The sequence below is a fragment of the Aptenodytes forsteri genome, unplaced genomic scaffold (genome assembly GCF_000699145.1).
Source record: "Aptenodytes forsteri isolate BGI_AS27 unplaced genomic scaffold, ASM69914v1 Scaffold172, whole genome shotgun sequence".
Lineage (NCBI taxonomy): Eukaryota > Metazoa > Chordata > Aves > Sphenisciformes > Spheniscidae > Aptenodytes > Aptenodytes forsteri.
This window is the reverse complement of record NW_008795018.1, coordinates 936,653-949,644: the sequence shown is the minus strand read 5'-3', so window position 1 is coordinate 949,644 and position 12,992 is coordinate 936,653. Positions and strand designations below refer to the sequence as shown.

The 12,992-nt window shown below is 35.3% G+C and overlaps 1 protein-coding gene across 2 annotated transcripts in view; it reads right to left on the bottom strand.

Annotated features, from left to right (window-relative positions):
- The window catches only part of VWA8 (von Willebrand factor A domain containing 8), a 211,062-nt gene that overhangs the window by 153,603 nt on the left and 44,467 nt on the right, over nt 1–12,992 (bottom strand). For both annotated transcript variants that reach the window (XM_009275642.1, XM_009275641.1), the window contains exons 7-12: nt 12,485–12,534; nt 12,050–12,158; nt 9,446–9,550; nt 2,877–3,008; nt 1,388–1,522; nt 1,230–1,307 (exon numbers count right to left, since the gene is read on the bottom strand). In XM_009275642.1, the coding sequence (XP_009273917.1) occupies nt 1,230–1,307; nt 1,388–1,522; nt 2,877–3,008; nt 9,446–9,550; nt 12,050–12,158; nt 12,485–12,534 (609 nt within the window). The remainder of the gene's footprint in view (nt 1–1,229; nt 1,308–1,387; nt 1,523–2,876; nt 3,009–9,445; nt 9,551–12,049; nt 12,159–12,484; nt 12,535–12,992) is intronic.

The following is a 12,992-nucleotide window of genomic DNA, read 5'->3' as shown; positions in this document are numbered from 1 at the left end:
ACAGTGTTAATGCACACTTTGCCCCAGATTTATCTTTAAAGCCACATCTGTGCTAAGACACAACATAAATAAAGTAGCAACAATTAGGCTAAGGGTGGAAGAAGATTACTGTTTGTTATAGCACTTATGAATAATGAAGTTAATACTCATTGAATGTAATATGTATATGTCACATTTAAACACCAGCCCTCATTTTATATTTCTAGGATGCAACATTTTTGAACATGGAACCTTATCTTCTAATCTCTACTGCAACACAGTCCTACCACAACTATAAGCAAAAGGCACAGAATTTGTAATATTGATTAAAATTCCACGTGTTAGGCATCAGTTATTAGGCATATTAGGCAATGTTGACAGAAGAAACACGTCAAAAAAACAGAAGAAAGATTAAGCCTACAGAACATGAGAAATAACTTCTAAAAAATTCCCCAGAAACATAAAACCCAATACAATAAAGAAACTGTCTTCCATAATAATAAAAAAATATAATGTTAATAATGAAGAATTCCATTATAAGATTAAATAGCATATGGACCCCACTAAAAACCAAAAAGGAACGACAAAAGGTCTTGCAGAGGCATTCAACCTGCATGAATTATAAGTGGTCACCACTCTGACCTAAAGGCAGGAAAGATACTTCTAAAGGGAAAAAAAAAAATCCAAAAGACAAAGTTTTCTTTATGACACTCAGTCATGCCAAATCACAGAATGAGTTGTCAATTCTCTGTGGCTAGGAGAAAGACACTTGTGTTAAACGATTCTCCTTACATTTTATTTAGACTACCTCTGGATTCTCCTTACATTTATTTTAGACTACCTCTCTTTCACATTCACAATGAAGTCAATAAAATCGAAGGAAAGCAGTATCAGGGCTAGTTTATATATAACAACATTGTACTATCTATATTGCTGCACAGTACCCCCTCTGTTTAGGCTTGCAATAAGAAGAGATTTTAGATGAGCATTCTAACAGAGAGAGTAAAAAATGCTCTATAATGATCAGAAAACTTTGCTGTCTTTGAAATTTTCTCTATCCTTTATTTTTTTAACCTGTATCCTGTATTAGTGATTTTCAGTGATTTTAAAAGCTGCAGCTGTATATGAACATAGCTGCAGCTTTTAAAATCACTGAGAGAGAGAAAGAATATACACAAAGAATCGACATCTGTGTATTATATTTCAGATCGTATCTAAAAAGCATGACCATCAGCAGATAGTTTACTTACCTGGTACAGCATGATAGGTTCTATGCTGTATCCCAGCATATCAGCAAACTCCTTAGCAATAACTGTTTTGCCACAGCCCTAAAAAGTTAAAAAATAAGAACTAGATTACATTCTAAGGAACATGGAGAAGGAGGGAGAAAATAAATTTAAATTCTTACTTTTCCTCCAATTAAACACATATCTTTAACCATATGGGATTGCATCATTTCTGCCAATAGTTGATTATGACTGGAAGTCCTTACGAAGGTATCTGATCGAGGATGCTTTTTTAACAGCCCAGTCCCAGCTGGAACCTATAAGGAAAAAACAATAAAAATTAAAATGCTACATAAAGCCTAGAATTATCACAGTATAGCTTGTGTGGACTGGTTACGCTTCTCCAAAACTACTGTAATATTTTGCTGATGATTGTCACCAATCAAACTTAAATCTTTCGCTTAAAAAACATTCAATTGTATAATTTCTAATAGACAACCTCCTTCACACCTCCTTCACCCATTCTTCACGGGAAAAAAAAAAAAACCAAAATGTGAACCAGTTCAATTACAGCACTGGGGTCTGAAAAGAACTTGAGGCTGTTTCTGCTAGAGACAAAATATAAAAATCACCAATATTTATTGCTCATCAGAGAAACATGGAAGAGAAAGAGCAATTTGTATTGTGAAAATCTGAAGGAGCTACTTTGACCAGAACTTCGGAGAGTTTCAATCATTCCCCACGTTAAGGCACTTGCTCTATTTCCACTTCCCATTCTAGTCTAGGAACTGTTTCATCTGCAAACTCCTTATGCCCCCCTGTTCCCAAAGAGACATTCTGCAGACCTATTTTCAGAAGGTATCACCTACACATCAAACAAAAGCAAAAATCTTCCCCTCAGAAAAAAGCTGAATCAGGTCCCTACAGACTCACCTTTTTCTGACAAATTCCCATTTGCTGCTGTTCCCCTTTTCACGTTGTCATGGTGCAAATTCTCTGAGGATATTCCTCACCAATGTTAATATGATCTCTCTCTGACTCCCACTAATTCACCTTCTTTACAGACTCTCTAGACTCTCCAAATTCAACATAAACTTCAAATTCTCAGATCAGCACCTGTTTCCTGAATAAGACCTTATTTCACCACCTAGCAGGTCATAAACTTCATTGGAAGAAACTCAAACTAATCATATTTGATGTGATTACTTTTGTTCCATTTTCCCAACATCCTGTGTCGGAACATTACCAAGCACTCATTAGATTTTATTTGAAGTGTAGACAAAGACAGACTATTGTTTTTATTAAAAGAAAAAGGGAAAACAGCACCAAGAGCATCATAAGTACTCTCTGTTATTCTAATCCAATAAAAAAATAAGAAATTTAGAGGCTTTTCTTTCATTCCTTCTTTAGCATTTCTCTGAACACAAGAAACTTAAATGAATCACATGTAGGAAAGTATGAGTTTATCTAGAAATAAAATCTTGTGTATCCATAATCTCATATTCCAGTATCTAAATGCTTTTGTAATAAATATCATGTGTTACTCTACCAAAAAATATTGAGTGCAAATGAGTTTTAGTATCAAGTGTAAGTGTCAAATTCTCAATGAGATGAAAACAAGTTAATGATATCTAAAAACATATATAGTTTTATGAATATATAAATTCATACCTGGAATGTCACTTCTTTTTCACCAATCTGGACAGTTACATCAGCCTTGAAGGGTTTGTTTCGATGTACACTTTCTACTTTTGTAATCCTTCTGGGAAGCAAGTGGCTTTCTGAATCCTGAAGCTCAAAACGCTGTAGAATTAGGGGGTGGGGGAAATTACTTATTAAATACAGCTTTCTGGTTTTTAAAACTGTTCCTTCTGAAAACAAAGGCAGAAGTATATTGAAGATTAATTGCTTGTGAAGTCCTAAATCCATTTACTATACTTCAACTTTTACTTCACATACCTGTGTTCCCATTCTTGATGGCCTATATATTTTACATTTAAAACCAAAGCAAAAGGTTGTATACCATCTACTTATTCTGACTGTAGTGAGAGATGTAAAGTGAAAGTGTCATATGGTGACTTTGCCAAGTCTTAGCCTGACAGACCAAAATAATAAGAGAAACGGATGATAGCCTTCAGCATGTGTAATAATAGATCACCTATCTCTGCAGGTTATTATCACCAATTGCAGATTTAAACATCTGGCTATCAATAAAAATAACCATCAAACATTATGTTTACTTAACTCCACAGCCTTATCATACAATGAAAATTGAGGTCAACCTGTACAAATTAAGCCTTCAGCATGTTCTGGGTATATCAAGGACAAAACCCAGGACATTTGTCTTCCCAATCCTCTTTTGAGCATTATACTCTCTATTTTATGCTGTATATAGAAAGCATGAAAACCATCTAAAAAATCCTGTAAAAAGTCTATTTTGTTGGGAAAGGGAAAGTCATGTCAGGGGGGTTTATGCACAAAAATGCCACTAACTGAAATTACTGAACTCATAGAGCCATTTTGTTCAACAGAGTGAAAGCTGAGTAAACAAGAGAAAAAGAAGTATTATCCAACTCCTTAGAATTCTTAGAAAAAATTTTTTTTTAAACAGAAGTCACTAATGTAAAATCATTCTTAAAAAGCATGTAGTTTTATTACTACTAGTACTCAAAACACCGCCTATTAAAGTTTAGAAAGAAAACTGAGATGCATTCATACAAACGCTTTGGCTCTTCATCACTTCGTAAATTCCCATTCTGGAACAAGAGCCTACAAAAATTTCATGTTTAAACATGAATTTAAGATAAATGTGCTGTAGTAAAGGGCTGCACCAAATTATATTCTTATTGTAACAGCTGAATCTACTTCAGATACCATTAAACGTTTAAACAACGGAGGACAGGAATGCCTACTGAGTAGTATCTCAACCTATGGTTCTAAGAAATGCTCCAACTACAATTCTGTGAAATGAACTACAGATGTTCTCACTCATATGTTCATTAGTAAATTGTAATATTCTTACTAAGTTAATGACATTTTGGATAGGGCCAAAGCTGCTCATACACAAAATTGCAAACTGCTTGTACACTAAAATCCCTTAATCAGATACCAACAAAAGAAAATAGCTGTGAGTGAGCAAGATTATCTGCACCAGCAGCCTCTGTATCAAACAAGGAAGATTTGGAGACAGCAGCAGCAGACCTTGTACACAAAGGTCTTGGGAGTCTAAAATTTCTAAGGTGTTTTTTGGTTTGGGCTTTTTTGGGGGTTTTTTGTTTCGTTTTGTGTTTTCTTAAAATGTTGTTGAGGGCTCTGCAGCTAGCCTTTTAGACCCTAAACCAGGACAGTGAAAGAGGACTGTATATCTCTATGCAGATCCTTACTGAATTCATACAACTTGAATTCATCTAACTGAATTTGTACAATTTGAATTCATCACATGTAAGCACGGAGATGCTGCTGAACTGGATAATGTAGTAATTAAACAAGTTACCACACTTATACCTGGACAGGAGCAGCAAACAAAACTGTTTGTGGCTTTCAGAGTAAGACAGATCTCTTTGACGCAGCTCTTCATTTAGAATTATGATAGCTAAATATGGAATCAGAGAGTGGCATGAAATGGATGTACAACACGTTAAACATACTTCTGCCTGAGCCAGAAGCAACTTCCTCTACTCAAAGTCCAAGTTGATAGCTGCAAAGGAAAAAATATTTGTGGCTTGGATGGACAACTATTGAGCACATTCAGTATCAGAAAGTTTGGGAGATACTTGGAGAGTCAGAAGTGGGCAGCCTCATTGCCTCAGACTCAAGAGGAAAGAAAAAAAAAAAGATTAGCTGCCAAAAACAAGGGAAGTGGTTTGGCAGTCCATAATCATCAGGCCACATTCTGCAAGCCTAGAAACATGTGAGAAAAGGCAAACTGTAAAAATTATAAAAAAGGAAGAAGAGGAATTCTGACTACTTGGAAGTATCTAATGATCAGTAATGTCTCAGCATGGAAACTGCAAACAATACACTGGTGATCCAGCTGGTCAAAGGAACAGAGAGCTTAAAAGAGACATATTTGCAAATAACCACTATGCTGAACCTACAAGTCAGCTAAGCTATCCAAAAGAGGCATCCAAAGGCAACTGATCTTTCTTGAAGATTCTCTGCATGGGAAGGAAAGAATTTTTCAAGGAACAAGAGGACTGGACTGTTCCACAAGAAGGAAAATAGGAACTGCAAGTGCAAGATGGGATAGACAGATGAAGTCTGAAGGACAGATTCTACTACAATGGTATGTACTGGCACTAAGAGCATTCATTAATGCAAAACCCCAAAGATTATAAATTACTTCGGGGGGAATAAAAGAAACAAATCCTTCCTTAGACCAAAATTTGCAACAGAAATCTCTTAGAAGTAAACAGAATTGTCTGGACAAGAAGGAAGATTCCAGTATTCTGAACTATTAGCCCACTCTCTATGAGAGAGTGCCTATGTAGTCTGAAGATTCCCTAATGCGAGGCAGGGAAAGAGTTTTCGAGGAGGAGGTCAGGTAAGATTAAAGTGGGTGTGTGAATAATAAAAAAAAAAATGAGTCAAAGGGGACAAAGAAGCTTTTATTTGATATAAGATCAAGACAGTAAACACAGAATTAATCAAGACATGAAAAAAATGAAGAAAAATTCTACAAGGGTCTTACAGCGAAGTTAAACACTTGGATAGTAAGCGAAAAGGGACTTGCTCATTTATTAAGACAAGTCTGATTTATATCAGATTGTTTCTAAAATCTGATGGGAAGATTCTCCTGATTAGAAGATTAAAAAAAACACCAAACAGTGGGTGTTTTGAACACTGGGAAAAAAAGACACGCAAAAGGCATCCGAGAATTAAAAAAGTAAACCCAAAATCTCTGATGAATCTGAAGTAAAATACCAAAAGCTTATGGAACAATGAAGAAATAAGTACAGAACAGCCGGAGTCTCTTATGAGCCACCAAACCCAGCCTAAATGAAGATGAGCCACCAAACTCAGCCTAAATGAAGATGACCAGTTTTATAAATGCCTATCAGTAGTATACAGGAAAGAAAATTTCAATACTATGGGAGACATCATATGTGCTTAAGCTTATTGTTTGGGAATGTTTAACTGGAGGCTGTTTTCCTTGAAAGCAATGATTTCTCTTTTGCTAAATCTTGTAGAGAAAAAGCTTAAATAAATTTTTACTTAAGTTTTGCAATCATATTTCAAATGTTCATCTGTCAGTCAAAATAATTTGTCATGCCAATATTTCATGCAAGTACAGAATAATTTTAAAGGCCAGAATTCAAACCAAGTCATATTTTCCTTTGCAAGATCTTCTAAGTTTAAGATCTTCTTTAAGAATCAGAACAGAAATTGATACAGTTTCCAAAGTGCAGAAACTTCAAATAAGGGTACACAAAGGCACATCATTCTCAAGTTTATTTTGGTACTTCTGTCCTGTCTGTTGCAATCTAATGAACTAATGAATGCTGCAAACTAGCACTTGTACAAACGTTCTGTATGATAAGCAACTCTCAAGATCACTGCTGATGCTGGATTAGTGTGCAATCCAGCAACACTTTTTTCGATGCTAACTAGTTTGACACAAGGAGCAACATTTGTATCAAATGAAAAAGTTGGTTGATAGACAGAGTTAAGCCTAAAACAGGTTTTAACTCCAACTAGTTCTACTCAACAAGAGATTTGCATTTCAAAGGATCTTTACACATCCAAGACTAACACTGTAATGAACTACTTTCACTCACCGGGAAGGTATAAGTCAGTATTTCACATTAATTCATTATTGAGAATAAGGATTATGAGGAATACCTAGGTCTTAGTGGAGTCTCAGTGAGCAAGGAGGCCCATAAGGAAAAGATTTACCTAAGTTGAAGATAATGTTTGGGAAGACAGTGCCTGGAGAATATGACCTCTTCAAGAAATATGCACGGGGTCTAACAGCTGCCAAAACTAGCTGTTTAGCCTAATCACTGGCTACCTCACTTCTCAGCTCCGACAGCTGACTGGAAGGGAAGACATCCTTAAATTAAGATACGTTATTAGCTAGATTACTACTTCCCCATATCTGTCTCCAAGTTTGATGTCTACACTTTACATTTTATTATATGAAATTTGTTTTTGTTTTCTTTAAATGTTAGCTGACGTTAAGAAGTGATTCAATTCACACAAATTAACCCATCAATTGCAATACACTTCAAGCATTTATTTTTTCAACTCTCGATACCTCCCAGTAAAGATTAGTATTTCCTAACTGTATTCTGTTACACAAAGAGAAGTATTCAGTGGCAAATATTAGCTGCACACTCTTTGGAAATCTGTAGGAAGGTAGAGTAAGAAATCACCTTGCTTCTGCCAGACTCCTCTCCCTCACAATTCTTATGGAACGGAAAAAAATCATTTCTTATCCATATTTAATACAGTTCTGGTGCTGCTATTACTAAAATATTATTATAAACAGAAGTTCCTCAGTACAAGCAGTTATTTTCTGTATTTCTTAAGGTTCATTGCTTAACAAGATTTGTTGTGTGCAAATAGAATAAAATTCCAAATAAGATTACATGTACTTGTTGACATAATGGGACAAGTTCATATAAGTAGTGATGAGGAAGAGTATCAAAAAAAAAGGAAAATTAACACAGAAAAATGTAAATGATAAGGAGGTATTTAAAGGTAGACGACCATTGAGAAAGAAGATTCTACTAGTCAAATCAACCTGCCTTACACAGGAAGCAAAAGCATGCACAAATTAAATAAAAGAAATGGAAAATGGAGGAAGCTGCTGGTACTGAACATAAATCATTCACCATCTATAACTGATAGAGGAAACAAAACGACATAAAGGATTTAAAATAAAGGCATATTAAGAACAGAAGTGACTGTTACTGCTTTGCTAACAGATAGAGTTCTATTTCCACCCAGACCATGGTTCTTACGGGCAACTTCAATCACCCTGACGTGTGGTGGAAGGGCAACACAATCAATCTAGGCTTCTGAGGCTGCCTGGAATAACGTCTCAACAGAAGCGCCGCACAGGCTAGGCAGGAGTGATGCACAGATGGCTCCTGCTATTCACAAACAAGGAGCAATTGGTTGTGGATGTGGCAATCAACGGCAGCCTTGGCTGTAGCAACCATGAAATAACGGAGTTCAAAATCCTGAGGGGGCGTGATGAAGGCAAGTAACAGACTACTGATCCTGGATTTCAGGCCAGGTTGGCTTATTCACAGAAGTGGTAGGTAGGACACCACAGGAAGCAGCTCTGAAGGTTCATGAAAGCTAGCAGGTCATTCAGGACAACCTCCTTCAAATGCAAGGACTGTCCATCCCAAAACTCAGGAAGACAAGTAGGAGACCAGCCCGGTTAAATAGGGAATACAGGTCTGAGCTTCAATGCAAAAAGGCAGCATATGGGAGGTGTCAGCAGGGATGGGCTACAAACATTTCCCTGACATGTAGGCTTGGTTTTAGGAAAAACAAAAATTCACTAGCTACAAAGTTGGTTATTTCAAATCTGCATGTGCAAATAACTTCTAATTTTCAGGACTGAAAGAACTGGGTAAGATGCTCTAAGCTGTGAATACTAATTTTCAACAACATACACAACTCCTACAACATATTCAAAAATGAAAGAAAGCCAGCACTGTGCTAAAGTTTTAAAAGGATAAATGGAATAACCCAGCATAATTATAGGCTTTGTAAGCTATTATTAAACATGAACAAAACAACAAAACAGATCTGACCAATAACAAGCAACAAAAGGCTAACACAGACCAAACCCAGAAACTAATATAATCTATAATCATGCTATACTGAATGTATTTTGTGCATGTGAGCTCTATTGTCATTTTAGTATCTCCTTTTAAAGGTCAAATGCCAAAGGTATTTTTTAAGCATGTGACTACCTTAACCATGTAAGTAGCTACTTTCAAGTTAATTAACCACTTAAGTAATGAGGGTTTTTCTGTAGTCTTGAAACTGAGGTCTTAATATTCTACAGAACATAGAGGTTTCACCTTTCACTATAATGAAATCTACCAGCTTAGGTTTTTTTTTCAATACTGTTTTAGCATTAGCAATAACGTAGCCATTTAGTTTACTTAAGATTTCTTTTTTTTTTTTTACAGAAGTAGTGAAGTAACAGTAGTCAGGAGAACTACTGTCATAATCCATCGCTCCCTGGAATTATAATATATATGTGCAATACTTACTTTTAACGCATCTTTGACTGCAGTCCTGCCTTCCTTGCCAAGGAAAACATTATAGGGGTAAAGCCGGTCAATAACATGCTGGACTGACATCATAGGAAAGGAATCCTAATTCAAATTAAAAAAATACAAATTTAAAAAAAATGATTGGCTCATTCTATCATCAGCCATTAACCTGAAAATCCTAAATAGCACTGAACTTAAAATAAAACTGTAAGGGCAATACACAAATGACCACTACATGCAGTATTCAATCAAATGTCAAAACAGGCATTTCTCAGATGCAATTCATTATAATATAAAAGTCTAAATTAGATTAGAAGAACTATGTCCTAAAAATTACTTTTCTGTGCATAAATGGAAGCTACAGTGACTGGCTCAGATACCTAAAGACACTTAAGGTTAGGAGAGACAAATCCCACCGCAGGTAACTTGAGTTTCATAGTACTACTAGAAAAGAATCAATATGACAAGAAATCTATATTACAATAATGATCTAGTCATTCACAGCAATTTCTAGTATTTAATTTTGTTTCTATTACATTGTACAGATTCTACTTAACAAAACAATTCCTAGAAATTTCTGAACAGTTTGTTCAAAACTGTTTTGTTTTGAAATGAGTTACTAAGTATGCTTGCACTTTCTACACAAAATTGAAAACAACTTTTTTTTTTTTAGTATCTCCTTGTGTTAGTTCTAAGTACTAACTCTTTTGTCAGTTGTTGTCTGAACTAGACAAAGATTCAATTATTTTGCTGCAGTAATAGAGAAAGAAATGGAAGTGCATTTATAAATACTCAAGAAATATATGCATAAAGCCTTTCACAGTGGAAAAAAGTGTTTCAAAAACCCTAAAGTAATGCTTGCTTGTTTGTTTCAAAAAAGACTTGCAAATTTTTAAGCACTACTTGTGTGTAAACACTAGTGAAAAACAGTCAGTGGACTGGCACTACTTTTTTAAGCCTTCCACAAAGTAAGTAAGAAGTAAATAATATAATTCAAATAAAATCAACTGATTTTCAGTTATACACTTGGATTTACATAGGCACCCAACTGAAAGAAGAGTTGCTTAGAAATGAAATCAGGAGATGCATATTTTATGAAATGCATAATTCAATTCATACTTATAATCAGTAATACTATTTACATTATTCCATATTAAAAAAAGATCAGTAAAAATAAACCATTTAAGGCACTGTAGTAAATGTACTGCTTAAAGGATCAGGGAGCCCTTTATTGCATTTTAAAAGCCCTCTGTCTATATATAAAGACATAACATATAATATCTCTACATTATCTCAAATTAATAATAATTACAGTGGCATGTATGAAATTAGCCGCTTCAGAACAGCACCCTATAAAAAAATTCTCCCTTTCAGCAGGCAGGAGTTTTCAACCTAAAAAATACATTTTGGGACTATGTGAATCCATGCTAGAAGATAAGAAGCTAGTCATTACAATGCATTCCCTCCACACTTTTAAACGGCTAAATCAACCAAGCTAGAAGTAGACGATGGCAGTGACACAGCATGCAAAGGAAAAATACTGTAGCTAGAATCACTGATAACAGTCAGCTTAGAAAACCAAGTAATTAAAACTAATTCTAAAAGAAACAGTTCTCATCTACCTAAAAAAGACACTGTCACACAATGATAACACTTCACATTCTCTAATGTAAAATAAAATGCTTCCTTCATTCCATAGTTTAGATTATAGCTTAGGGCTCATTTTCTTTCCATTACTCTGAAAGCCATCTGGCATTCATTTAAAAATAATTATTCACTACAGGGCTCAAAGAATAAAAAGTTGCAATTTATTTTAAAATCCAACATGTATTTCTTTCCTAAAGCCCTCCAAATACCGTTTCATTTCTCTGAACTTGAATTTTAATCACTTCTTAACATCTGATGTAGTATCACTAATTCAGAAAAAAAATTACGTCTGTAAGTACCCAGCACAACTGAGGGGACTGAGCACCACAGTAACACAAGTAATTGGTATGTTTTAATATATATAATCCAATAACATACGTAGAAGTAACCTGCCACTGAGCAGTACCATAGGTAAAATGATTGCACAGGAGACAACAGAGAATTAATCCTAAGAGTCCTTTCTACAGACACCTGCACCTTGGAGAGAGGGTTTGAGAAGCTGTCCTGGTATTTTAGCCTCCTAGGTTGACCATATCCTCCCTCATGCAAAAGGGTACCAACCCCTCTCTCTCTCTTTATGCAGATCTCATTTCCCTGACTTCCTTCAGGAGGCACCTTCTGGTTTTACTTTGACCTTTTACCATGTAATTACAAAGTCCAAGGGACAAAAGCCTGTCAGGGAAAGCAGAAAGACTGCCCTAATATAAATTTAATCACATCACAAATCTTGTGTCATGCCATACTTTGTTCTTCAGTATTATGCTATATACTTGGTTAAAGTATTACCCAGAGATATCTGATCTGGGGCTTTTCTCCCTCAAACCATCCTTAGTTTTTTTGGGTTTATTTTTTAAATGTTCATGTTAATCTTCTTCTAACAACACGAATAATGCAGATCTAATTTTGAGAAATTGTAAGCCCATACAGTTTCACAGCACATGTGTATGCACATACCAAAATCTGAACTGCAGCCGATAAGCTGTCTAAAGGAAAATCTGGAAGTCCCAATGTAGAAGATTCTTGAGAGCAGAGAGTTGTAGCAAAAGACAGGAGCTGAGAAATTCTGCATAGGAAAAAGTAATTACAGAGTTTTATACATGCTGTCTATATTTATAATACTAAAGCCTAAAAAGTTAAATAAAGTGTAAGATGCTGAAACTATTTCTGAACGCAAATAAGTAAGGTGTGATTGAAGTTCTAAAGCATTAAGGATTCATTATATGAAGGTTGCATACAAAAAGCTGTGTGAGCATACACCCACACATATTAAAAAACTTCTTCAGTTCTGGTCTCTATGCAGCGATAGAAGACACAAAATAGCAAGGAATCCTGAAAGACATCGCTTTTCTTCATTCATTCAATTTTTTTTTTTTAATTATGAAAAATTACCTCTCTGTGGAAATGTTTGATCCAATTGAATATAATAGCTGAAGATGGTCCTGAAAATAGAACATAAAATCACAGAGTAAATTAATTTTGGGATTATACTGTGGATCACAGCTCATGATGCATGAGGCATTTTCTGTTTTTCCCTCTAATTTAGACATGAGGAGTCTACTCGCTACTGGACACAGAATTAATTTTATTTAAAAAAAAAAAAAGAAGAAAGATTATAAAATCTTTTTTTTAGGGCTATATGTTTTACGGAAGTTATTCTGCTGCAGCATTCCTTGGCAGCTCTAAGCCTGCTTTTCAGGAATTTATTAGGCCCCAGTATGAAAAATACCCTTTAAGATCAATTTGTTACTCAAGGATTCTTTTCAGAGGTGAGGTTAAGTAAAACATAACGTCAAAATATTAGCTCTACTCAGTACAGATAATCCAACTCTTCTGCTAGTGTTGTGGTTTAACCTCAGCCAGCAACTGAGCACCACACAGCCACTCGCTCACTGCCCCC